Genomic DNA, 26566 nt, shown 5'->3' with positions numbered 1-26566 from the left:
TTACACTTAATCTTATCTCACTCCACAGTGAAATTTCATAAAAATGTTAGTGTCTGATTTTCTTCAAAGAATTAGCATCAGGGCTAGTCAACAAAACAATCCCATGCATAAGGTTACTTCAAATCCCTGAAGCCCTCTGACAACAAAATCACTGAACATAAATCCTGCAGTTAAAGATGAACACTCAGTTTCGTTCCTATCGGGTCAATAGGAATTGTGCCTACAGCACATCTGGGAAATCCACAGTAATTATTCATCCCTCCCTGGCCAGTGCCAGAGAAAGCACTCCACTGCTCTCAGAAACACTAGCAACCTGTTTACCCTGGGACAAGAGGAGGTAAAAAGTTCCCTATCTTGGGGCAGCTCTGAAAAGCTTACGCCCTTGTTTATGATGTGGCAACTGCGGCACATACCCATACATTAAGGTGTTAAGGATCTTCTCCATTATTGATGGTATCCACATTCATTTCAGCATAGTGCCCCACACCGCATTAGGATCAAAGCAGAATACATAAATATATTACAGTTCATTTCAAGCATATATTATACTGAGGAAGCATTTTTATCCCATCCAGATCATAACTTGCAGCAAAGATCTTGTTGATGCTACATACTCAATGTCTTTTATTCCTTCAGCATTTTCTAATGCTGTAGAATAAACTCCCTTTAAAATATAAACAATTTTTTTTCTGTAATGCTCATGTCCCAATACCATCAAATGGCATTTTGGAATAGGTGCTGCTGTGGTTTTGAGCACTGTTAATTGCCTGCAGTGACACAAGCAAGGGCTGAGCTGGGTGCAGGCAAGGGAATTGTGCAACAGGCATTGTCCACCTCGGTGAGATTTGCTTTTTGAAAGTATCCAGAAAGCTGGATACACAGAAACAGCAAAAACAGCCTGAATGAAGGGCAGGGATACTTCCATTTTACATGAATGACAATTTTTAAAGAGAATTTGATTTACACCTTGTATTATCTTGTTGGAAGCTTGTGTGGCTACCCCAGAACAAGTCAATATTAGAAGTGTGGTTCAGAAACTTGAAAGACCTAAATTTCAGAGACTCCTCAAATGACAGTTGAAGATCATTATCATTATGCTCAGTAGCTATAGTTTGCCTGGTTTGTTGTCCAATGCATGCAACAACAACAAAAGAGAGGGTTGCATGATGGAAAATTTTGGCATCTAGTTTGGGGAAGGAGTGAGGGAAGAGTGTAAATATGTAAGTTGCAGAGAACTATTTTTCTGTGTACCTCCAAAAGACACGGATCCCAGTGTGATCTATAGAGGCCAGAAGGGACACAATTCCTGCTGCACTTCCCTGAGGAAGCCAATTGCACCAGAACCCTTGAATGTATTAAAGTTTCAGCAAGAGAAAGAATAAAAAACAAGTAGTTCTTGTTACTGGCATATTAATTTAAAACACACTATATATATTTCAAGGCAATTGTAAGCTGACCCATTAGGATTGTTCCCTCTTACCACTGAAATAACTGAATGCACAACCAGAAATAGGACATCACTAATTTCACTGAAAACTGACATCATGATTTCACACTGAACAACATTCCACTTGAGCAGTAAATTAAGCTTTGCTCTTTTGGGTTAGGTTTGTTTTGTTTTGGGTTGGTTTTTTGTTTGTTTGGTTGGTTGTTTTTGTTTTGGTGTGGTGTTTGGTTTTTTTTTTTGTTTTGTTTTGTTTTTTTTTGGGTTTTTTTTGTGTTTTTTTTTTTGGGGGGGGGTGTTTTATTTTTTTCCCCCATTGCTATTATGGCTATTCTTCCAGTCATTTTCTCAACAGCCATCAAGTATAAATTTAAATACAATAAACCAAAACTGGAGAGTTTCCATAGGGGAACAGACCTCCCAAACTGGCAGAGAAACTGCCTGGGTGGTTCAGCAAAATCATGCCTCAGCAGAAGTCCTTGTGTATCCTCATATTGAAAGGTGTTGAGATGTAGGGTGCAGAAATGCTGATGATTACAACGGACACATCCTCTTTCTACTGCCTTTACACACTCATTACAAATATTGACATCTTGTTCTACAACTAAACCCCATTAATGGAATTTTATTTTGACTGGAAAATGAAACAGAGAAGGCTTGTGACCAAAACTGGGTTTGGTATTTATCACCCACATTGAAAATGTGTTCTGCTGTACTATATGAAACATTCAGACCAGCATGAAGTAAAACTTCAGAGACATGAAACAGTAATTTGCAGGAAAGAAAGGTCCTCTAGTGACTCATCCATCCATCCATCCATCCATCCATCCATTCCCATGGCTCAGTTTTCCAACATACAGTGTATTGGAACAGTGACCTGTGGTGCCTGTGCAGGATGTTTTCTGCAGCAGGCCTTCCCCATTCTGACTCCGCACATGAAGCCCAGGCTGAGGATCTGCTGCAGAGGAGGAAGCTCTGAAACAATTCCTGTAAATAAAGGCCTCCTTCAGCAATGTGCTAAACCATCAAAGTTAAATACACACTCAGTGCACTGCTCACTCCAGGCAACACCAGAGGCGCCAGACACTTTGTCCTGCAGGTGACAGCCATTGCACTGTATTCATGGAAAGGATGGAAACGAAAGCACGTGGTGGGAGCTGTAAGGTGATGAGTGAATGAGAAACCTGGGCAAGATCAAGAATCCGGCCCTGTCATTTCACTCCCCACAAAGTATTTTCTCTCAAGCCCCACCTTCACTGTTTTTTAATTCCTCTCGTTTCCCTCTCTCCTCCTCTGCACCGTTCTCTCACTATTTTCCTTCAGTGCCACCCAGTTTGTGGTAAAAGCCAGCAGAAATGAACTCATCTGATGGTGAAGGAGGAGCTGTGCGAGAAGCATCAGGGAGGGCCCCAGAGATGGGCATTTTAGTCACATACAGGGCATCAATGGTAATCCTGCAGGGAGAGACAGGAGCTCTGGAGCCAGGGGCAGGCACAGCCTCATCACTACTCAGCTGAGGTCAAGCGACAGCTAAATAAAGAGAAGCTGCAAATTAAAGAAGAATCTGCAAGGGTCAGGATTCATATGATAAAATGGTCGCTTGGAAATGGTGAAGAAACTGTGTGACTTCCTGTGTCATGCCACGATTTCAGGGCTTTAGGCCCACCCCCATGGCCTGATCCCCTTCTCCTGTTTGCCTTGTACAGTCTCAAGTAAACTTTAAAATGAAGGGAAACCAGCCTATTTTCCTCATTTTGAGCTGTGGAAAAAATCCTGTGAGGGTGTGTGTACATATGACTGATGGAAATCAAACCTCTGAAGTGCAGATTATTTTAATTATAGTCAGAAAAGCATGTAAGGTGCAAGTTTCAGCCAGATAGTTTCCATCCTGATCTTTAATTTTGTTGTAATAAAAATACTTGAGCGCCTCTGTCTAGCACTCAGAATAACTCACCTGTTATTCAGAAAGAATAACAGGTTGTCTGGTTTCTTTTGTCAGCTAGGACACGAAGTAACAACATACACATGGAGAAATTATATACATATCTGTACAAAGTAAGGCATCACCAGCTCTCACTCGTGCACTCTCTCCATGTGTCTCTCACTGTAAGGCAGCCATTGAAGGGACAGGTTTAGTGAACAGCACTATTGATTGTTTTTTCCCCCCACTACAGTCATATTTTCTTTGAAAAAGAACCAAGTTTCCAGAGGTTTCTAAGAAGTGCTTGTCAACTTGCAAAACACTAGCAACTTGTGTTGTAGATTTTGTCAACTTGACAAAAATCTAGCAAGCAATTGTCCAAATTCCAACAGATGCAAGCAAACTGCATCGCAAATGGGCTTTACCCTTTCCAACATGTTATGGTGAGAGCTCAGAGTACAATGAGTATTAGCAGCTAGATCACAGATTTGTTTCCACAACATATTTATTCTATTATTGACCTAGATTAGTGAAGTTATGCAAGGATTAAGGCTTTGAACATCTTCAGTGGAAAGTGCTATTTTAATATCGGACACATTTGGGCAGTTTCAATTGCAGTCAAGATCCTCCAACCCCAACATGGTGTTTGACTGCCTCTCTTTCTACCCTAAGTGCTTTTTGTACATATAAATGCTATGAAAACACCTTTAAAGTCCATATAATGCTAGTTATTTCATACATAGAAAAACCTGACATACACCAAACTCTTCACATAGCTGGTTTGTATGCTCTTGTGTTCTTCAACCTATTGTTCAGAGAAACTGGTGTCTCATTTCACATTTAAAAGAACTTAATTACTTGAATCGTAGAGAGACGAAAGCCAAGGGAAGGAGAGAAAACACCTCTCCCATTTTAAACTCATCTTCCACAAACTAATTTGATAGTGTAACTTGAAAGTACAGAAATCTGAAATCCAGTTCTGAATGTCTTCTGAACCTCTCTCTCAAGAGATATTACTCAGGTTTAGTGTGACATTTCAAAATGTCACCATGCCTATTTCAAAACCAGATATTTTAACACAGAATAGATATCTACCTGCTTTAATTCAGAACCCATTCTATATGTGATTCTAAGAACCTCTTCTAAGAAGTTCCTACTCATTAAGTATTAGTTAAATACTCTTGTCATTCCATGAAAAAGATCCTTATTTAGCTGGAAATAAAGACAGACTCAAACTTTGTTTTATTTTTTAATAAAGTTTAAATAAAGTAAGAGGAAAGAGTATGTTTTAAAGCCAAGCTATTTCTTTGTTCCATGCTAGGCCTTAAAGTTGGATTTACCGGCAAATTCAGGCCATGAGAAGAGCTGTATACTTAAAATGCTGGTGTAGAATATATTAAAATAGCCAGTGACTCATTCCAGATTACCTTAAAACAAAGGAAACACAATCTCTACACTCTTTGAAATGTATTGCCTCTTATCCTGATTAATGGAAAAATTATCCCTACAAAAGATTTTTTAAAAATATGAATACTCTACAAAATATTTGCTTTATCCATTGGCAGGACTTTGAAAATCTCCAAAATATTTAGATATGAGTGCCTAAGGAAGTTTATAAATGCCAATCCAACACTGTAACAAAAATTCCAAACAGAACTGGAAATTAGAATAACTCAACCAAATCATCCCACCATAAGAATATTATATTTCAATTTTGCATAAACACAGACCAGCATGGTTTGGTTTGTTTTAAAAATTCTTCATGTCCTGCAGAATACAGCATAGTTTTGTGTCATTAGTACCTTTACCCTTCCATTTCCTTAATGCTATTTCCTCATTAACATTTAAAACAGTATCTAATCTGTCTAGGACTTTTTCTGCCCTCAGGGCTCTTCTCAGCCCCAACTCTATCCTCACCCATGGAGATCCTTCCCCTCTTGCTTCAGAAAGAGGTTTTTGTTCATTTGATTGATTTTCATTTTCTTCTTTTTCAGATACAGGTAAGTATCCTACCATAAAGGGAGCATGGAAACAAATGGGAACAGCACTGGGACATTTACAAGCCAAGACTGTGAGTAGGAGCTTCAACAGCCACTATTTTTGAAAGAAAAATGTCATGCTTTCTCTATATTGGATAATATTTGACAGATTGGATAATATGTCTACTATAAACATAGTTTTGTGCCACAAACTGCAGACAATGCAATAGAGTTTGATGAATTTAGTGTAACACACAAAAAAAAAAAAAACTGGTAGAGTTTGAGTAGCATCTGCAATGGTAACAAACATTTAGAAACCAAAATGATCCAATAATCTAAAAATACATCTGCTACACTAAGAAAAAAATCTGTGCAATGAGATTAGAAGCTTCCAAATTGTGGACTGATTGCTCAGGGACCACAGATGTAAGAAAGTATTAGCTTGGAAAAGCCTCAGCTTTCCAAAATTCAAAATCATTAAAAAGCAATCTGTTCATCGTTCTATGATTTAACTGTTTCCTAGTCTATGGGGATAAACAGCAGGATACAACCCTGTTTGCAACATCCATGTAGCTTTAAAAAAAACCCGACTTTTAAAAGTAAATTAAGAAAATATATTCTTAAAGAAATAAAAAATTAGATGAGCACAAAGAAATGCCATGATGAATCCTGAGACAAATTATCCTACATCGTTGCTAGTCTATGAAAACTGGTTTGAATAAACACAGTGGAGTATTCAGTGACAGCATACAAATCAAAAGTATTTGTAATTATTAAGTTGTGCATGTTTTTAACTGACAAAACATGCTCACGGGCTTACTTTAAAATCTCTCACTGCTTGTTATCAAAGTTAAAAGATCATTTGCATACCAATACATATACTGTAAACATGAACTTCTCATTAAGGAAAGATGGATTTACAGTAATTTGATCTTTTACAAAAAGCTATTGGTAACCAAATCTCTCAGTGTCTAACTTTCTAGAAAATTAAACCAATGTTTCCACCCTCAAAGCTGAAACACTACCTCTTTAGGAAACAGCCCTGTTTATTTGTTAATCAGAAATACAATCAAGTGGCATATTTCCATTTGCTCTTCGGCTGACAGTTTCAGTTTCATTATATTTTACAAGAAAACAGCAGACTTGTAGAAGTCCTGTAAATTCTTTCATATCGCAACTGATTTAATTACAGCAGTGAACAAACGCAGCAGTGATGCAAAATAAGATCAGCCCAATTGCCCTTATCTGATGATAGGATCTCTCTTCCTGTTTGGCTTACAGCAGTGAGGACTTCTTGTTTTGTTTCGGCTTTTTGTTGGTTTCTTTTTTTCTGGTCAGGCTGCCTCTGTCAAGACTGACAGAAGCAAGAAGTTGACGTGCCCTTAGAATTCCAGCTTGAGAACGATCCTCATAGGAATATAGCTGAGTTTCAATCAGTAGGTCGGGGAATGATACTAATGTGGAGAAAATTATCTGGATAGCTCATATGTTCGCTTAGCCACTGAATGGGTGTTTCCAGCATTGGCTCAATTCCATGAATCATCACTTGAGTCTTCTGCTCTCCATCTAATTCAAAGAAAAAGAGAAACCACTAGTATGCCATTCAAAGTTCACAGAAAGATTAAACATTTACTCATACTTAATTTACGGTAGATTTAATTGGTGTTACAGAGTTCAACATGTAACAGAACTAAAAGTAGGAAGTATCAGCATGGAGAAAGTTGAGATTTGTATCATCTAAAACAGAAACTTTGAGTTAAAATTAATTCCAAGAAAAAACTGGAATTAAGTGAAACTTAATGAAAGTGTCACTCTTCTTTACTAATTACAAGTGGGTTTTTCTTAACCCTACAGTGATTTCAGCTTGTTGTCAACCCAGTTAAGGCACATCCACCTCACCCAGCTGTAAGGCATATGAATTTTACACAGATCATGCTTAAAATGTTGTGCTTCCTAAAACATACTGCTAAGTCATATTCTTAATACTGTGATCTCCTAAAAGAGCTGGACTTTGTGTAATATAATACATGTAGCATTCCTGAAGTAATTCTGTTTTGCTAAGAATAATTTGCATAAATGACTAGCAATATTTTGGAGTTACTCTGAAGGCAGAGTTGGCATTGTCTTTTTCTCACTTAGTTTCATTTCTTGGAAAAGCTAAGTTAGCAAATGATTCCCAGTATAACAAGAGTATTTTCTAAGAATATTTAAATTCTTTTTATTTATACTTGTCCCGGAGGATGCAAGTACTTTGATCCTTTGATTCAAATGATGGGAACCAGCTAAAGCAACTGACATAACAGTCATAACATGAACTAAAACAACAAAAAAATGAAAATTTATTTCAGAAACAAGGGATGAGAAGAGCATATGAAATATGCTTCAAATAATGGTTAGGGGGCAAAAAGTAGGCAGTGACCTTTCACTCATTTTATTCTATACTATGGCATTCTCACATGGACCTACCACAGTGAAATCCACTCAAAAATATTACTGCATTCACTAATTGGCATTTTATGTCCCCTCCAGTGTCTTTATTACAGAACAAACCACCATCCTCACCAAGAGCTGCATAGAAGAGAGCAGAATCTAGAAGTGTAGGTACCATTACTGGTTCTTTCTTTCAGCAGCCCCAGTTGTAGTGTAATTTCTATTTTATAACACAGATAAAATCAGGTTTGTTTGGTAGCCAAAATGATTTGACAGCTGCCTGAAGAAGTTTGTAGTATAACCAGCAATCTATGCCCACACAGCTAAATTATGCTGGCAAAAAAGTCATCCTTTAACATGTAGTTGACTTTACGCTAGTAATAATTCTTCCTGCAAGAGGAGACAGTTGTGTTTGCCTAAAATAAAGCATTATACTTTTGTTACTTGTTACCTACATATAATAAATTCTGTACAAAGTCTTGATTCTCTAAATACATAATGCACACATTATCACACTAAAGCATAAACAGTTGCTGGTTTCTGGTTTTATTGCAGACAAGCCTGAAGAACAAATCACATAATTTAAAAACCAACTTCTAGTATTTCTAGCCAAAACAGGTATTTATTGGGCTGAAATAAATGGCTGACTGGCTGATACCAGTCAGATTGCCAAGAGAATAAACTCCAAAAGAAACCCAGTTGTGGTGGTGCATTCATTCATTTACAAAACCAGTTTTCTTTCTTCTTAGGAGTTACCTAAATATTTTTAAGTAGCCTCCAGAACTATGTATTTAACACTTTAAAATGAAAACGTACCTATGGTATTCCTTAAACTAGTGTTAGTGACTTTTAAAAATGTTTCATAGTAGTATTTAATTTTCAGAAAATTAATCTGCATAAAACCAGGTGACAGAATGCATCTGACTCTTATTAGCCAAAAAATAAGATTAAAAGCTTTAGAACCCCAGTATAATTTTCTTGCCACTGGACAAAAGGCTTATAAATGATGAACTTTTTTTTGGCTCTTCCATTACCGTGCAACATAATATTTTCATATGTGTGTGCATATGCCTACTCTTGCTTAAAAATGAAATGCAGGTAATCTTGGTGTCTCCATTCCTTGTTCCTTATCCAGCTTTGTCCCTTTCTCATACAAGTCTTTCATTCTGTTCCTTGGCAAACTGAGAAAGCCTCAGAGGTCAATGAAGAATTTACAGTTTAATTAAAATCTAAATCTCTGCATTAGCATTGTTTGTGCTTTAGTATTATCTCTGACAAAGCATCACTTCTCCTTAATTCCTTTTCCCCTTGAGGCTTGACTGAAGAGATCTTATCTCCCAATTCTGTATTTACTACAACCTTCTTTCACAAAATCCATTGTTTTTACTTCAACATTCTTCTCTTCTTTTGTTACTAGGAACCATAAACTCTCACTTAAGGCACATTTACCCAAACTTTCCTCAACTTTCAAGTTTTCCCGTCACACATCTGATTACAAATCACAGAGTCTCTCTCATATAGACTCTTCTCTACTTTTTGTAGCAAGTAGTTGTCAACACCAAACACTCAAAAAATTAGTGAAGAGTATTCTTGTTTTGTCAACAGCTGTCTAATTCTTATCCATTTCCACTGTGATTTGAGTCCTGAATGATTTGCTAGCTATCATGAAAACTTCATCCACCTGTTTCAGAGATACAATAGATTAACAGATTTACAAAATATTTTTCCTTCCATGATTTTAGCTGCATCTTGACACACCAACCGCTGTCCTCTTCTTCCCCACCCCACAAGAAGCCTTTTTAAACTGACAAAAAGTGTACAAGTCGCTAAACACAACATATATTTAAATTAGTGGTACAAAATTTAATCCACCTAATTACAAACAGGAATGCCACTCTATATCACTGGTTAATGCCTGTGAAAATTAGGGCAAATAACTCTGCTCATCTGCAGTGCACAGCGTCCAGACCTGATAATATCATTACTGTCAATACCCATTCTACAATGTTCAATAATGTAGTGAAAAAAAAACAGGATTTCCTCAAAACTACTAAGTTCTAATTTTCCAGTAACCTCACCAACTTCTTTTGTCTTCTTAAGATCCTGTCAGAACTCAGTTACATGTTATTTATCACATGACCTAAGATTTTTTTTGGTGTGGGTTTTTTTTTTTTCTTTTTTTTTGTTTTGTTTTGTTTTTGCTTTGCTGCAAATTACTCTTGGGAGTAAGATGAAGTGGAAATACAAGAAAAATAAAAGCACAGCAATATATGTTTTGTAAGTTTTCATAGTGCTGCTTAAGAGCGTTTCTATATTACTGAAGTGATGCACAAGTAACAAACACTGTTTTGGCGTTTGCAAAAAAACCCAAAATCCCATGAAAACTAATTAAGTCACGTATCAGAATGGCTGTCCCAAGATTAAGTATTTTTTTTTCCCACTTTCGTTGTGGAGCTGCATCAATAGAGAAGGTACTATAACCCCCTCAAGTTATTACAGGCAAGCTCTAAGCACAGATGATAAAGCTTTTTGGTAAAACTTAACAATATTCTATCTCCAGTGAACGCAGATAACCATGCTTATATGTTATGTACTAAGACATTTTTGAGACATTCAGCTCACTTAACTCAAATCTGCAACACTTAAAGTGTTGACCAGATCCAGGCTAATTAATCATACCATGTAAAGTCAGAAGAGCTTTCCAGCTCTGTACAGAAAATGGAGAAAAACAAGAACCCTTGGACTGAAGGGCTTAAGAAGAGATCTGCTTTTCTGTCACTGATAAGGTGGCTCCGTGCTCCTGATGAGGAAACCACTACAAGAAAATATTGGCTAAGGACTCTCTTTTGCAGACAGGCATCTGCTGGAAGGAAGCAAGAGAGAGTGGCCTGTTGCATCTCAAGGGAGTCCTTGAGAGAGTGGCTCAAAGCCCTCCTCAACCTGAGGCAGCTTGAGTCCACTCTCTCTTCTTTAAGGGGAATGCCCTAACTACAATATTCACTGCTGCTAATCCCCAGCTTCCTTTAAAACCCCTCAATATCCAGAATCAGCAAGACACAGTAGAAGAGCAAACAAGAAAATCTGTGGACTTCAGAGAAGGTGGGAAGATGTGCAACATCATGGTATCACACAGTAAGTTTTTCTTTTTCCTTCAGCTATATAAGTTGTTGCTTGCAAAGGAAACTACTCAGTATTGGGAAAATTAGCTTATTCAGCATCAATTCAGATTGTTGCACATAACCACTGATGCATCTACTGAGTTATTATTTAAAAGAAAGAACTGGAGATAAAAGATTGGTTTAATTTTGAGACATATTCAAGTGCCTGAGAGCAGAATAGTGAGAAGGCACTGCCTCTGTCTCAGGTACTTATTTCAGCCAGTTTTTACCCAGATTAGCACCTCAATGCTCAGCAGTGCTGCAGTGACATGCTCCCTTTCACCTACACAAGATCAGCTCCTCTAGCCAGACTACAACTGTGATGTACCACTTAAAATTCTTTAGCGGGATGAAATACCTCCCTTCTGATTTGTGGCCTCAAGCAATCACCTGTCAGGACAATTTAGCAGGCTTAAATCCCTTAACGATAGACAATACAAGATATTCAGGCTTTAGCAAAAGTGCCCCTGGAGTACTCAATTAGAATCCTCAGTATGCAAGTTCTCTGCATAGCAAGCCCTATAATCTGCCTGTAGTCGGGGACAGCATCACTTATAATACTGGCTTTACAAGCCTAAAAAGGCAAACAGAACCTGGTACTTAGCAGCAAACAATGCATTTCCTGTAAGGACACTAAAATGTATAAGGAGTAAACACAACCAGGTTTCATGCAGTAGCAGCATTTTAATAGTGTTACATAACTAGATGCCAGCTTTTCCAGCTGTGAAGTGGGCCACAGACATTTGGTTGCTTATCTTCAGAATATATCATATGCTCTGGAGAAGATGATACATACTAAAGGTATTCCTGACAATAGGCTATACCATATTTTAGGAAAACTCATCTTGGAACAGCATTATAGGGAGAAGAATTTTCTTTTTGTGACTGTGGTGTGGCTACTTTCCTTCCCATTTCTTCTGCTCCTCAGATTATCTGGCAGAACAGTGTGTGTTTAGCACCTGGTGCCTCAGACATCTCAGAATCTGAAGAGACACACCAATACCTTCACTGGAAAGATTTTAATCTACCTCTGTAGGATCTCTTAGGAAATTACTTACAGAAATATAGCTTTCAGTAAAGTGGTTCATGTGAGTAATGCAGTGTGCAGCCACTAAGTTTGTTACTGAAAGATATTGCTGACCCAATTTTGAAAGCCTAAAGCCAAAGCTGGGCAAGGCTAAATCTTCAGTAAGCAAAAGTGAAAATTTCCTTCTTGGAAGCTACGCTTCTGGTCTGGCACCAAGGATCACACGTGAAACAAAAGACTATTTACAAAAGACTATTCTATACTAGCAAGCAAATTCAAAGACTGTGTTCCAATTTGTAACCAAGTTACTAATGGTAGGAAAGCACTGGGCAGTGGCTGAAGTTATTCTTCCCCTCTCTGGGCACCTCAGGTTGGATAGTCTAGGATGCACAGACAAGACAGCCTCAAACAAGTCTCACAGTCTAAAGAAATCCTCTACCAGTGACTTCAGCACTGGTAGCAGAAAAGAAACAAACATTTGATGAACGTACTTCACTTTTTGCACATTCAAAAAGGTAGCATCTCTAAAAACCCTCAAACCTCAATAAAGTCAGCTATGGTTTCATTTGTTAGCCCTGAAACTTGACAAAGAGCATCTACCTCGTTTAATAGTAACCTGGCCAAACAACTTCAATGTCCAATATTAAAATCGACAAAGACAGGATACCATTTACAACAAAACAAGCTTCACAATTATTTTGATTGTGTGTGTGCTACAAAAAAACCCACATGTTCATAAAATGCAAAAAAAAATAAAATTTAGGCTAAGGAGTATTTGTGAACATCTTCACATCACTTTTGTAGTACTTACTACAGGCAGATACCATGTTTTATAATTCATAACAAAAAATTTCTCTGCTCAGTGAGCAACCATAGCTACAGAATGAATCAAACCCATGTATAAATTAAATATTCATGCTTTACTTTTCTTCAGTACCTTAAAAAAAAGTATTAGAAACTAACACGTATTATTAAAGGCTTTTCTATTCACGAACTGCAATCTAACTGGAACATCTGCAGTCAGTTTCTGGCATCTGTATGTGTAATAATGATCAAGGTACAGAAATAGGTGTTCTGATTCCACAGTAATGACAATCTCAATATAAAAGGATCAAACAGAAAAATAAATTTACATACTGAACAAATTTTACTTAATCAGCTGAGCACTAACAAGAGCTCAATACCTATGTAATTTCAAGGTAAGTGCATAAAAAGTTGATTTTGGTCAAACCTCATGACCAAATGATCTGCTCTTCGAAAGAACCCAGCACAAGTACTTCGGAGAGCGAACATGTTCTCTTTACTAAACCCAAGTATTTCATACCTAAGAAACTATAGCTTCAAGGTCTAAGTTTACAATGTGTTCAATTGAGCAGGGTTTTTTTAGTTAGAATTTAGAATTTTTTAACTAGGAATAAAATCTTATGAGCTTTCAGAAGCTTCACACTGGCCTATTTCAGCCATTCCGTGAACTCCACCTTGTGCAAAAATGACCCTGCTTTGACATAGCAGTAGGTTTTACTCCTAGAAATGACTCATTTTCCATAGCAATCTTAACATGCTTTTAACCTCGCTTCAACCACACAAACTACCAAAATCCTTATTCTCTTCCTCTCCCCTAAGTTGGAATGATGATCAGTTTAAGGAGACACACAGATGGTATACTGGATCACATCAGCTGATACACTGTTCAGTATCCTCTGACCAAGAGCAAAAACACACAAAGAGTTCTGCAAAGCCAACTCTACAATAGCCTAGCCACAACAAAAGGTTCCTCTGACCTCAAAAATTTTAGATGCTGATATTTGACACGAAAGCACAGGACTTTTCCTTCCTGCCTACGTATCTCACTAGCACTGGGGAAAGCCACTGAAGCTAACTTAAGGTGAAGAACTCACATACAGAAATACAAGGTCAGTGTGTTATTCAGTACAAATTTCCTTCTCAAAATGATTCCATGTCTGAAATAAGAATTGCTCCAAACACAAGATGTGATCTGGAGAATAAGAATTAGAGTTCCTGGATAGACTCTGAGTGCCCAATGTAAATATAAACCAACCATGACACCGATTTAGTGAACTGTCAGCAACAAGACAATATCACTCATTTTAACCATTGGTAGCAACATGAGTTCAATTGCTCAAACTGAAGGTCATCGTTTTCCTGAATGTCTGGTTTCAGTTTGGGGTATGGTAAATAAAAGCTACAACTTTGTATTTTGTTTTAAAATCTCTTTTAGAAGGAATGTTAATTTTTAATACTTTATTGAACAACCTACAGATAACAGAACAAGACTGTTCAACCTATCTTTTCTAACTCATTAAGCTGATTTTTTAAATTCTTCTCCAAAATAAAGAGTTAGAAACATCAGTCTCTAGATCCTGGAGTGTTTTGTCACTAATATTACATATTTCAATTTAACCCCTACAGCACCTTCATGTCATCTTACCAGAGCCCCTCATAAGAGCTACTTGTCCAAAATGCTATGATAGAACTAGATCGGTACCAACTTCAGTGAACTCTCTTCTTGCAGAGTACTTGACTACAAAAGCCCAGTTCCACGCAAGATATAAATATGGACTGATATCCATATCCACTAATTTAGCTTTAACTATTGCTCTACTTCTCTACATGGTTTTGACACAGGCCAGTTGGCTGGTATCTTCATGATCTTCTTGTGGTATAAACATCTCAACTTGAATTTAGACATCTGTGACTTAATAGGAAGGACAAAACTTTGTCACAGTTCTTACATGATTAGATTCCTTGGATTATCCCAGGCACAGTCCAGCCTTCTCTATCCTCAAAAGAGAAGTGCAATATTATCATATGCGATATTACCATCATCTACATTAAATATCAGTAAATACTGAGATGAAATCAAATATTTGGCATCGCCCCATTCATAATTTTCTTTTCCATTCAATTTTTCTTTCTTGTTATTTCCTGTCATCTTTTACCTCTATCTTCAGGTTAGATGGCCATATTTCTGAAACGTAGCAAAAAAAGCAGATTAAAGTAATGACCACAAGTAAACATTTACAATGCTTTGGAGCAGTGTATGAGAACTTGGCTTACACTTCTAATCTCACAGGAGCCAGAAAGCATGTAAAAGAACTAGAAAACCTTTTTTCTAGTCCACTGAAAAAGATTTTAGAGACAGTGAATTTGGCCTGAAACACCACTAAGCAGATTAAGCCTGAGCAGACGTTTTTAACAATTCCCTGAAACAGTTAACACTTACAGTAACACCATGTAAGACAAGGGAACTTTTCCTTCTGTAAAAGAGTTCATGCAACTCAATGGAAAAGCAGATAGAGGGTGAAAATGGGTTAAGCTTTACTTAACTGAACTTGGCTGTTGCTGCTTTTTAATTATTATTTTATTATTGTATATTTCATAGAAGTTTTTTGAATGGGGTTCTTGGAGTAAGTCCCAAACCAATTTATGACAGAACTCTAAAATATTTTTCTTAAAAATCTGACGTCTTAGTCTTTAAAGGGCTTTAGAAGACCTTACAAGGCCGAAGATACTTCCCATCAAACATCTAGCTTCAGGCAGAATAAAAAAAGGTAAGACTAAACTCTCAGGGAATATTCTTATAACCTTTCTTCCTTAGCATCAGTGTCATAGTCTCATCTTTGAATTAGCAATAAACTTGTGGTAGTTTATAGAAGACTGGGGTTAGCAGTTGAGGCTTATAAAATGATTTTCTTCCATGCATTAAGTTTGGCCATTCACATATGAACAAAGCAACAAAGTTCAATGTAAATTGTGCTGCTGTTCCATGTAACAAGTAAGTACACAACAGAACAGGCAACGCGTGCATTAAAAGATAAACACTTGAATATGTGACAAATTGAGGCCAACTCATCTATGATATGTTTTCCAGTGTTGAAGGAGAGCTAAATCACCTTTAAGAGTTGTGTAGCTTTTTTGAACAGCAGGCATCTTGACTTACAATAAGCTAACCCTTTTATGCACTATGCCCTTAATTAGATTTGAGGTTGCCCTTCCCTCCAAACAGTGTACAACTGACCTTCAGAAATTAGGGCTCTCTCTCTCTAAGCAGCTAGGGAGCTAAACATGATTAATGTGATTCTTGGTGAAAAAAAAAAAAAAAAACAAAAAAAACAAAAAACAAAAACCCAAAAAAACAAACAAACAAAAAAACCACCCCAACAAACCACCCCAAAAACAAACAAACAAACAAAAATTTCACATTTGATAGAGTTATCTCTACAAAATATGATCTAAAGCAAATCAATTCACTGTAAAAGACCTTGTTACTAATGGTTTGTGAGAACTTTTATAATGTCATTGTTTTCAAAATACTATTATGCCAAACAATTAAATAACAAATTCTCTATGCAATCATATTATATATCCCCCAAGCATATGCACATTCATACACTTTTAAAGGTTTTTAATGGCATTCTTGAACTTTCAACCTCAAGTTTACTTCATTTTCAAGTTACTATAATTCACATAATGCCTGCAAATATTCTGTGATCCTAATGGCCGTCCATCTTTTATAAATAACTTTTCAGCTAATCAAATGATGACCTATTCCTAGCAAAGCAAAGAAGAATTACTCTTTCTGAAAAATCACTCTCAGTAGAGAAGAGACCAGCACGTTCACTTGTTTTCAAGCCATAATGCTAATTGATAGTTTATCTGCCCAGTTTAATACATCAAATTCAAAAGTGGACATTGGGACATAATTACCATTTAAAACCATTTAGCTGAAGAGTGATAAGTGACACATACAGATTGAAGGCTTAATGGCTGTTATTTCATGTTTTGTGCCTTCCCTATTTAACTAGAGAAAAAGAAACTGTTTTTTTCCTTTTTAAAAATGCTACTTCTAGGAGTATTATTACGTTATTTAATGAAGTAAACTACTTCACAAGCAAACTACAAGTGAAAATTGAGATAAGCTATTCAGTTGTACCCCACGTATGGACAGTTTTGGTCCGTGTCTGACAAATTCTTCAACCTCTGCTAAGCTGATCAGTAAAAACTCAGCTAATTGAATCCATCGATGTGAAAAACCACAGGCTCAAGTCTGTACTGCATACATCAGGCTGAAGGATTTCTGCTCCAGCCATGGCAGTAATAGTCAGTGGGGTCAGGTCAAAGAGGGTTAAAGTGAGTCAGGATATAGCCAAAGGAATACATCAAACACTGATTTTAAAAGGGCAATTAATCTTAGACAGAAATGCTTCCTGGGGAATGAGATCTCAATCTTAAGAGCACACTACATGATGTAGCAGTAAAAATGTACATATACAAGCTTAGAGAGCTTTCATCCTGTGATCACAAACAGAAGGGGAGTGCTGTTTATCAGAGAAATACAAACCCTTGCTAAAATACTTACATTAGCTTCTTCCGGGCCCTTACTCGTTGAATAAATTCTGTAATGAGGAGGCTGTAGAGTTTGCACACATGAAATACCATTTTTTGTACATATATTGTAGGTTCTTTTGAACAGCTAGTAGACTAAAGTATTTAGAGATCTCTACCACAGTAAAATTAAAGAAATCTAGCATTGAAAAATACAGGAAAGAGTAGTGAAAGCAGTAATGGAATACCTGCAGGACTCTTTACACTGAACACTAAAAAAAGTAACAACTCCTCCTCAAAATAGCTACCTGGTCAGAATTAAAACTGGAAGTAAGTTTTCATCAAAAGCTCTTTTTAGCTTTTCCATTCCAAAATATTAAGGCAGTTAGCTGCAAAGCTGACAAAACTATAATATCATTTTTATTTTTAATGAGAGTTTGACTCATAACCTAAATATTTTTAATTTAGAGTTCAGAAAATATTTTTTCACTTTATAGTAGAAAAATAGATCCATAAAGCTTACAACACAAACATACAGCATTTGCAAACAAAATTTGCTATGTTAGTATCATTAATTAGTTAGCAAGATTACTAGGAAGCATTAGCTATGTAGACAAATACACACAGTTCTGAAATTAATTACCACAAATTTGACTGCATTAGCTGACAGCACTAAAGAGAACTGGCTTTGCAACCATCTCTCCATCTGAGGATACTGATGCCCAACATCACAAGTGTCAGAAGGGCATCCATTTGTGTGTCTGGTTCATACATGTGGCTTCTTGGCTTAAATGGCTGGTGACAGCTTGCACAAAGATATTGGACCTAGTGAAGTTTGCCAAAGTGTAGAGATCTGGTGCATTTTGCCGTTGTAAATGTAGTGATGGTACCATCTGGAAAAAGGACAAGGAGCCCAAGTGCATTCAAATCTTCACTGACTGCAGCATCTCTGTGCACAAGCCAAACCACTGCACAAGACTTTGGCTTTGACATAAGGAAAAGTTTTACCTCTATTTTTTAACAGATATTCTCCAAATGGCTACAGGTGTAAAGTAAAATATAAAGTTATCCACTGTTTATCCACTGATTTTGAAGTTATTAAAATCTCTGATTAAAATGGGGTATTCAATCAGGAGACAACTACTGTTAGCAAGTGCTGCTGAATCCTTAGAGAAGAGACTAGGACACATAGTGGATTATCTCCTTTACATTACTGGCAAAATGGCTATTTTTCTTCTAGCTATTTTTGTAGGTCCTTTAGTTTTGCAGGTTCTGTTTTTTCCAACCCTGTAAGAAGTTTATTTCCTGCAAAAATCAGGTTATACCTATATGCATCAAGGCAAAATAGAACCAGACTGCACGAGAGATGCAAGGAAGATGGGAATTATTTTACTCAGCCAACCCCCAAATACACAGTACATATGCCTAATTTAAAGGTATAGACATAATTCAAAAAATGGGCCAGAACCCACTCCTTGAACTTCAGGACAAATTCCAGAGAACAGCTCATATGCCCATTCAGCTAAATTATCCGCCCCTCTCTACTGCCTATTGAGAATAGACCCCAGACAGTTAATCCATGAACCCTGCTCAAATTTTCTGGGAGAGTATTAACATGCCTTGACCAAAATTATGCCTGAGAACTGCTAATAGTCATAAAGCACAAACAACACATGTTCTAGCCCACTTTTGTTTACTAGTACAAATAAAAACACTGAGACCATATCATTTAAATCTGTTTGTGTGCTGCAGTGTCCTGGTTGAGAACTTCACACTGTGGACCTTCACAGAGGTTATTACAGTCTCCTGAAAGCTGTGGTAGACCCAAATCTCGAGTTACTCTTGCACCAATTACAGCACAAAAGGCATTGTCACATCCTCTGTGAAACTAACCGTAAGAAATATCCTGTAAATCTCTGTACTTCACCTGTTGCTGACATGCTTATTTCTGTGAGCAAGGATATACAAGAAACAAGAAAGAAGGCTCGGTTTGGGTTTACTTCTGTGACGTTTTTGATGACTCACTCATACTGAGTGACCTCTGTGGCCTCTGGAGTAAGACAGACTGACTTAAATCCCAACTCAAAAATCCAATTCTTAACTCTGCTACTGACCTCAGTGTGACCAGGTACAAGCCACATCACCCCTCTGTGTCTCTTAATTTCTCCTTTTTTGTCTTTCTTCACTCATCTTTTATCTAAGTGATAAATTCTGTGGGAACACACTGCAACATGTACAGTGCATAAGGAACCTGAGGTCTACTCCTAAAACACAAAAAATGCTCATTTTAAAACTGAAAATTCAACACAACCAAACCATTTTGTCATGATGCTTTGATCCCAACAGTCCTTCTAAAACTCACGTACATAGTAGAGACTGGAAATCAGGCAGGTTTTCTGTCAGTAATTTTCCACAATCTTTTCTTAACTGTCTAGATTTCCAAATCTACATAGCACTCAGTCAGGAAACGGGTGGTAGGACACTGATGTTCCCAGGAAGAGCAGAGTATCCTAGGATGAAAAACTCCACCTCTCTTCTGGAGAGAATTTTAGAAATGCTGGCTTGGGATTTTCAAACAGAATCCTCCTGTGGAGTATTTTACTTTCTCCTTTTCATACTACTGCTGTTAATGATAGACTTAAACTTTGTTGTGCCTGAATAAAGTCATTGGCCTTTTGACTAATTTAAAGAGAATAGTCTGGAGTCTGATACTAATAAAACTTATTGGGTGGCCGGCAGAACAAATATAGCTGAAGCTGAACAAATTTCCAAAGGCTTGTCCGAGAAACAGGATTATTTCACTATTTGCTGTACCTCTTCCTACAGTCTACCATTCTGAATGTGCATGCCTGTGCATGCCCAGAAACCACTTCTAAATCACAAAGAAACAGCACATCACTTTTGACATGTTAGCAAAGTTGCTGGATGCAAGAGGAAAGAGTACCCTAGAATAGACTATTGCAGTTGGAAGGGACCTACAACGATCATTTCATTCAACTGCCTGAGAAATCTAGGGCCGGCCAAAAGTTAGAATATGTTATTAAGGGCATTGTGCAAATGCTCCTTGAACACTGACAGGCTTGGAGCATCAACCACCTCTCTAAGAAGCTGTTCTAGTGTTTGACCACACTCATGGTAAAGAAATGCTTCATAAGGTCCAGTCTAAACCTCCCCAGTGCAGCTTTGAGCTATTCCCATGTGTCCTATCACCAGATACTCGGGGAAGAACTTAATACCTCCCTTTCCCCTTCCTCAGGAAGCTACTCCTCACAGGACATGCCTTCCAGCCCACCACCAGCTTTGTTGCTCTCCTCTGGAGGCAGTTAAGTACCTTAACACCCTTACACTGTGGGACTCAGAATAGCACACAGCACTCCAGGTGAAGCTGCACCGATGCTGAATACAGTGGGATAATCACCTCTTTGGATTGTTTGTGCTGTGTTTGATGCACCCCAGGATGTAGTTTGCTCTCTTGGCTGTCAGGACACACAGCTGCCTCATACTGGGTCTGCACTGGCCAGCACCCCCAGACCCTTTTCTGCAGGCCTGCTCTCCAGCCAGTCCTCTCCCAGTTTATATCCATGCTCTGCGCTACTCTGTCCTAGGTGCAGAATCTTGGTGTTTAGACTTACAAAATTTCATCCCATTTGCCAACAGGAAAGGAGCAAAGCACTCATAAGCTACCAAATGGATAATCTTTGCAGAGTCGATTGAGGTAAAGTTAGAGAAATCCTTAAAACCAAGCCATGTTCAGCGTTTCCCAAGAAATTGTATACAGAAAGATCACAAGCAGCCCCACATACTATGTTTCCTTTCAGGAGCAAGTGAGCAAGAACATTCTGCACACAACAGAAGCCCTCTCTGATTATGTAAAAAATTTGTTTAGAAATGAAGATGGCTAACAAGAAGCACAGCTGCCACATTATACTCAGATTATTTGCACCTTTCCGTGTGGCGATGGCAAATTAATTCTATATTAATTAATTCTGTAGTCATGACTATTAATTCCATAATCTCAAGCCAACCTCTGGACTTCCACCCCTTTTGATCAAAAAGGACTACTAAATCAAAAGGTATGCAGTTGTAGCACAGAAAAAAATCTGTTTCCACTTCAACTTAAAAAAAGGCAACCTAGGCAGGTAGGTGTTTGTGGGTGTAAAAAAACCCCAAAAAACCAAAAGTAAAAAGTCGGCAGTAAAATGAAAGTCAGATGCAGAAGGATAATCCAAGCAGATGTCCTAGTTAGGAAAAGATAACAGGCACAAATAATGACTCACACCAGAAAGGAGAAGTACAGGATGACCTCCAATACGGAAAGCACCACTGAGTCAAGGACGCAAGGAGGGCGGAATAGCTTAAGCAGTGGTCTGAAGGTTGGCTGTGGCCTGCAAGATGATGTGTCTCCTCCACAAAAGAGGAGACGGTGGACTAGAATTCGTATCACTAGCAAGCTTTTAACCATCTTTTAGTACTCCCACACTCTACAAGACCTTTAACCTTTCACAATACTCTCATAGCCATGTGGGATCAAAGAGTGGCTAATCAAGTGCCTAAAACTGCCCAGGGCTTGTTATATTTTTAAATTTAGGAGGCCTGGGAAAGTATTTCAACACTGCACCTCCATGGCACTGAAAAGCAGAGAGCAGTCTGCAGAAAGCACATGCAATCAGACTTACTAGTTAGACATGGGGAGCAAAGACTTCCTCAGTTTGCTAACCACAGGAGCAGCAAGGAGTGGGATGGTGCTGTGCTGCTCCAATTCCCACAGTAAGCCCCAAGTCAAGCTAATTCTGACCACAGGCAGAGCAAGCCCAGTCATATTTCATGTCTATCCAAAGACATTCACACTGCATAAATTTACCTCCTTCTGTTGCACAATTTTTCATTTGTATCAAAATTAGGAATCTACATGGCAAATCTAATCTAAATTCAATTTTCTGTTTAACTAATTTACTGGAAGTCAATGCTTAAAAAACTGAGGGAGAACAAATACAATTAATATGTAGTCTCTCATACATTATACATTAAAAAAAGCTGAGAGTTAATTGAAAACAGTTGATCCCTAATTTTACAAAATCATTCAGTACAGCAAGTCTTAAGAGAAAAATCCTGAAAGTCTTTTTGATCCTTGTTTTATTTCTGAAAGAACTAATGACACTGCTTTAGAAAGAGGTCAGTTCACGCAGCTTTTCTGAATGAACAACAATGCTGTGAAAACTGGGAATGATTGATAGCCTACTGTTTGCGTCATTATGTCCAAATGTTTACCATTTGAGCCTTCAAGGAAGCATGAGACAAAAATCAAAACAAGTTTTATGAAGACTTCAACAACACTAGCAAAATAAAATTGTATCCAGAATTGTTTAGACATGATAGCAGTGCAAGAAAACTGCTTTCTTCTACATTACACAGTTTTTATCTTTGCATTATGCCCAATGTCTTAAATTTCTTGTGTGGAAGAGGAAAAATCTTTCCGTCCCCAGAACTCTGTTTTCTATCATTTTAACCCTTTGCCTCTTCAAAGCATTCTGTTGAATTCAACACTGTTTCCCCTTGCAGTTGTCGCTTTGTAGCTATGTAAGATCATACTGTGTTCCTCCCTTTCTCCTAATAAGATGAGTCACTATTTCTAAATGAACTGTTCACAATATTAGGATGTTCATTTACAGGAACTTCATAAATGTGCACTAAACAAAATATTTTTTCCAATAGTTGTGAATGATTCACTTTTTTTTTTTTTTCCAATTTGATGAACACTGACATTCAGAACTGATAATATTTCTGGAAACAAAGCCCCCTTAATTGGCAACAGGAACGCTATCACCAGACACAGAAAATCATAGGGAAACACAGCATGAGTTCCTTGAAGCAACAGATAGATAACATTTAATTTTATTATCCGTCATAAACAACCCTGTTGCTGTAAGCAGGTGGCCTAATCCACCTAATCTTAGTAAAACACAAAACTTTAGACAGTAGGGGAGAGTGGCCATGGGATTATCTCCTTCAGGGATGGATAATTTTGTTATCCATCAGTTTGAGGAAGAATACCTGTAAGTAATGTGTTCTATCATATCAGGTATGTGACCTTTTGCTAGAGTTGCAGGCAACAACATGGTCTTAACATCCTCTCTTCCTTACCTGCATAGAAACTACAGCAACATAGTCTAAGAAGAACACCACCAATATCAAGCTTTATCTTATCCTGTTCCTGTATAACCCACTAAATCTTCACATAAACAGCAATAACTTTGAAGTTATTTAAATGACTGCCTAATTTTCTGGAACTGGAACTATTGCAAACAATTGCACTTTACCACACAAGAACTGTCCAATTAAAGAATCAACTTTTGTCTGTGCAAGTGGCATCCACAAGCATAAGAAAAGAGACCAGACAATGAGTTTAGAGGCTGCAGCATGAATAATCAGAATAATCTGATTCTAACCCTGATTCTAAACACTCATGAATTGGTGTTTCATATTAAATTTAAAAAGTCATCTATCATGAGCTTAGATTCAAAGCTACATAATGCACAGTCTATGAGAAGCAAAGCCATAGGATTTTGGACTATTGGCTGGAAAGGATATATGTACAATTTCAAGAGTGTAAAATGGTGAATGAGAAGGGCAACACTGGACAACTTTATTCTGACTTCCATAAGTAACTAACCAGGACATTGGTCATTCTGAAGGACAAATGAAAAATCAAGAGAAACTGGGAAATGGAAGAATACTGATAAGAGAGGCACAGTCCCTAGGTGTCAAAATATTTTAAGATTTTCATATCCAATGATACAAAAATTTACTGGTAAACTCTAGGAAAACTGAAGCCTAAGTCTAGCTAATAGAATACCACTGGACAAAAAGATAGAAAGCAAAAAGAAAAAACTAACATCAAAGTGGTAATTACTGCCTCAGAGAACTAGATTTATTCCTGTTAGGAAATCAGCTAAGGTCTGAAAATCTGCAAAATTAGTTATATAAATTATGGTAAACTTAGTCAAAGGAGAGTTAGTTTTAGAGGATGCAAAAGCAGATACTAGAAGAGTAACAAAGGACAGCAAGAGCTCTTACTAGAATAGATATGATGAAGGAATATGAGCAGGAAAAAGAAGAGATATTGACATGACAGAAAATAAGATAGGTCAATGCACGTTGAAAAGAGAACTGAAAAATAAGTACCCTTCTTCCCTGATGCTGCCAACAGGATCAAATATAATGACACACTGACCAGCTTGCTTCAGATTTAAGTATGAACAACTAGGGAGAAGCAAACATAAAAAACAAGTACACATACACTCCTCCAACAGAGGATAATCACAACTGAGAACGAAACACAGTTTACTATGTTCAAAGCACAGAACTTGCAATGTTTTACCTTAAAAGACTGAAAACTGAAATGAAATTGCCCATCTTCTAGGAAGGATTTCCAAAAACTCTAGATTGTCAGGAAGAGTAGTCCATGAATAGCAAGCTAAGTATATCTATATAACTACACAACTCCCAAATTTGATTTCAATTGTATGCAACCTTTAGACAAACTGAATTAAACAATAATTATGGAAATAGAGTAAATAAAAAATATACTAACACACAATATAGGTTTATCCATAGTAAAATTTCAGATGAGGTGACTTTAATTTATGAACTGCTGTGTAACTGATAAAATACAGTTTAATAACTAAATACAAAAATATAACATGCCTTAAAGAAAGACTACAGCAGACTACTACACAGAGGAAGTGATTATTGGATTAGTTTGAAAATACTGATTTTAATATTTATTAAACATGACAAGAAGGACTTCACTGCTTCTCAAACTTCATGTCAACACAGGAAGACCAGGACAAAGAAAATAACTGAAACAAATGAAATGTATCAATGTTCAATGGAAGGTGGTGACCTGGTCTTACTGTTTCTGTTGCCACATAACCACAACCACTGCCTATGAAGCAGCTAAATAGGAACCAAAAAGAAAAACTATTCAGCTAATGAGAAAACATGATTTAACACATTTGCTGTCTAAACACTTATTCAGACACAAAATCAGAGAGGCCTATATTAGATCAGTTCTAACCTAGCCTGGAAGAAAGTATTGCACAGTACTGCAGGAGGAGAAATAAGTGCATCTTCCTTAAAGGTTCTCTGAACATTTTATTATTCTTAAAGCTGTTTCCAGTACCTAAAGCAGGCCTACAAGAGAGCTAGAGAGGGACTTTTTACAAGGCATGAAGTGATAGGAAAAAGGGAAATGGCTTTAAACTGAAAGAGGACAGGTTTAAATTAGATATTAGGAATAAATTCCTTACTTGGCAGGTGGCGAGACAGTGGCACAGGTTGTGCAGAGAATTTGTGGGTGCCCCATCCCTGGGAATGCTCAAGGCCAGGTTGGATGGGGCCTTGAGCAACCTGGGATAGTGGGAGGTGCCCCTGCCCAGGGCAGCAGGGTTGGAACTATATGAACTTTAAGATCCCTTCCAACCCAACCCATTCTATGATTCTGTGTTTGCTACTAATGAAGAGAGTCATTCTCATTGTTGCTTTAGAAAAACAGAGTATCCTTTACAGTCAAGATAATTAATGTAACTGCCAATAGTTTTAAGAGCTACATTGGCTTCTCAGTGGTTGTTCTAATTACACTGCTTTTCTTTACACTTTCTGACCATATATTACCACTAATATATGAAATGCTTGATACACATTTTGACAAATGGGTTCTCAACTACTGTACACTCTGCTCCAACATCGCTGCAGTGATTGAGGATACGAGAAGATAAAGCCAACACTCCTTGCAATCTGAAGAGTTAGAGGATGGACTCTAAACAGAAGCCACTCTTTGCTTTTGGTATAACCACACCTGTAACAAAAAGTCTTTTGTCCACCAGTTTTTCTCTGATTAACAGCTTATGCAGATGAAACTATTCAGCAACTCAGAAAGGTGAGAACTTTACAAAATTCATTATGCAGAAGAACAAAAGTACACATTTATATTTTATTATTTTTAAATATATATATATAATTGAATAAAGGACCAGTTTGAGGAGAGAGAGAAAAGTACGGGTTGGGATAATAACAGTTTAAGTTTTCTTTTTTTACAGCACTTCAACAAACAATAAAAGCCTTGAATAAATAGTTTCATAAGCTAATTTAAATAAAATGCAGTATTCTAAACAGTTACCCACAGTCTATAACAGTCCAAAATAATATTGACACGGCATTTTACAAAGACTATTTCCATTATCAATTTTTTAATGTCATTAC

The 26566-nt window shown here is 37.3% G+C and overlaps 1 protein-coding gene across 1 annotated transcript in view; it reads right to left on the bottom strand.

Annotated features, from left to right (window-relative positions):
• Positions 1–4601: 4601 nt before the first annotated feature.
• ATG5 (autophagy related 5) overlaps positions 4602–26566 on the bottom strand; it is a 73141-nt gene continuing 51176 nt past the window's right edge. The window contains exon 8 of the mRNA XM_083856017.1: positions 4602–6910. Within this exon, the coding sequence (XP_083712143.1) occupies positions 6774–6910 (137 nt within the window). The 3' untranslated portion in view covers positions 4602–6773. The remainder of the gene's footprint in view (positions 6911–26566) is intronic.

This window comes from Zosterops lateralis (assembly GCF_965231275.1).
Source record: "Zosterops lateralis genome assembly, chromosome: 3".
Taxonomy (NCBI): Eukaryota; Metazoa; Chordata; class Aves; order Passeriformes; family Zosteropidae; genus Zosterops; species Zosterops lateralis.
This window is presented reverse-complemented; position numbering and strand designations above follow the sequence as displayed.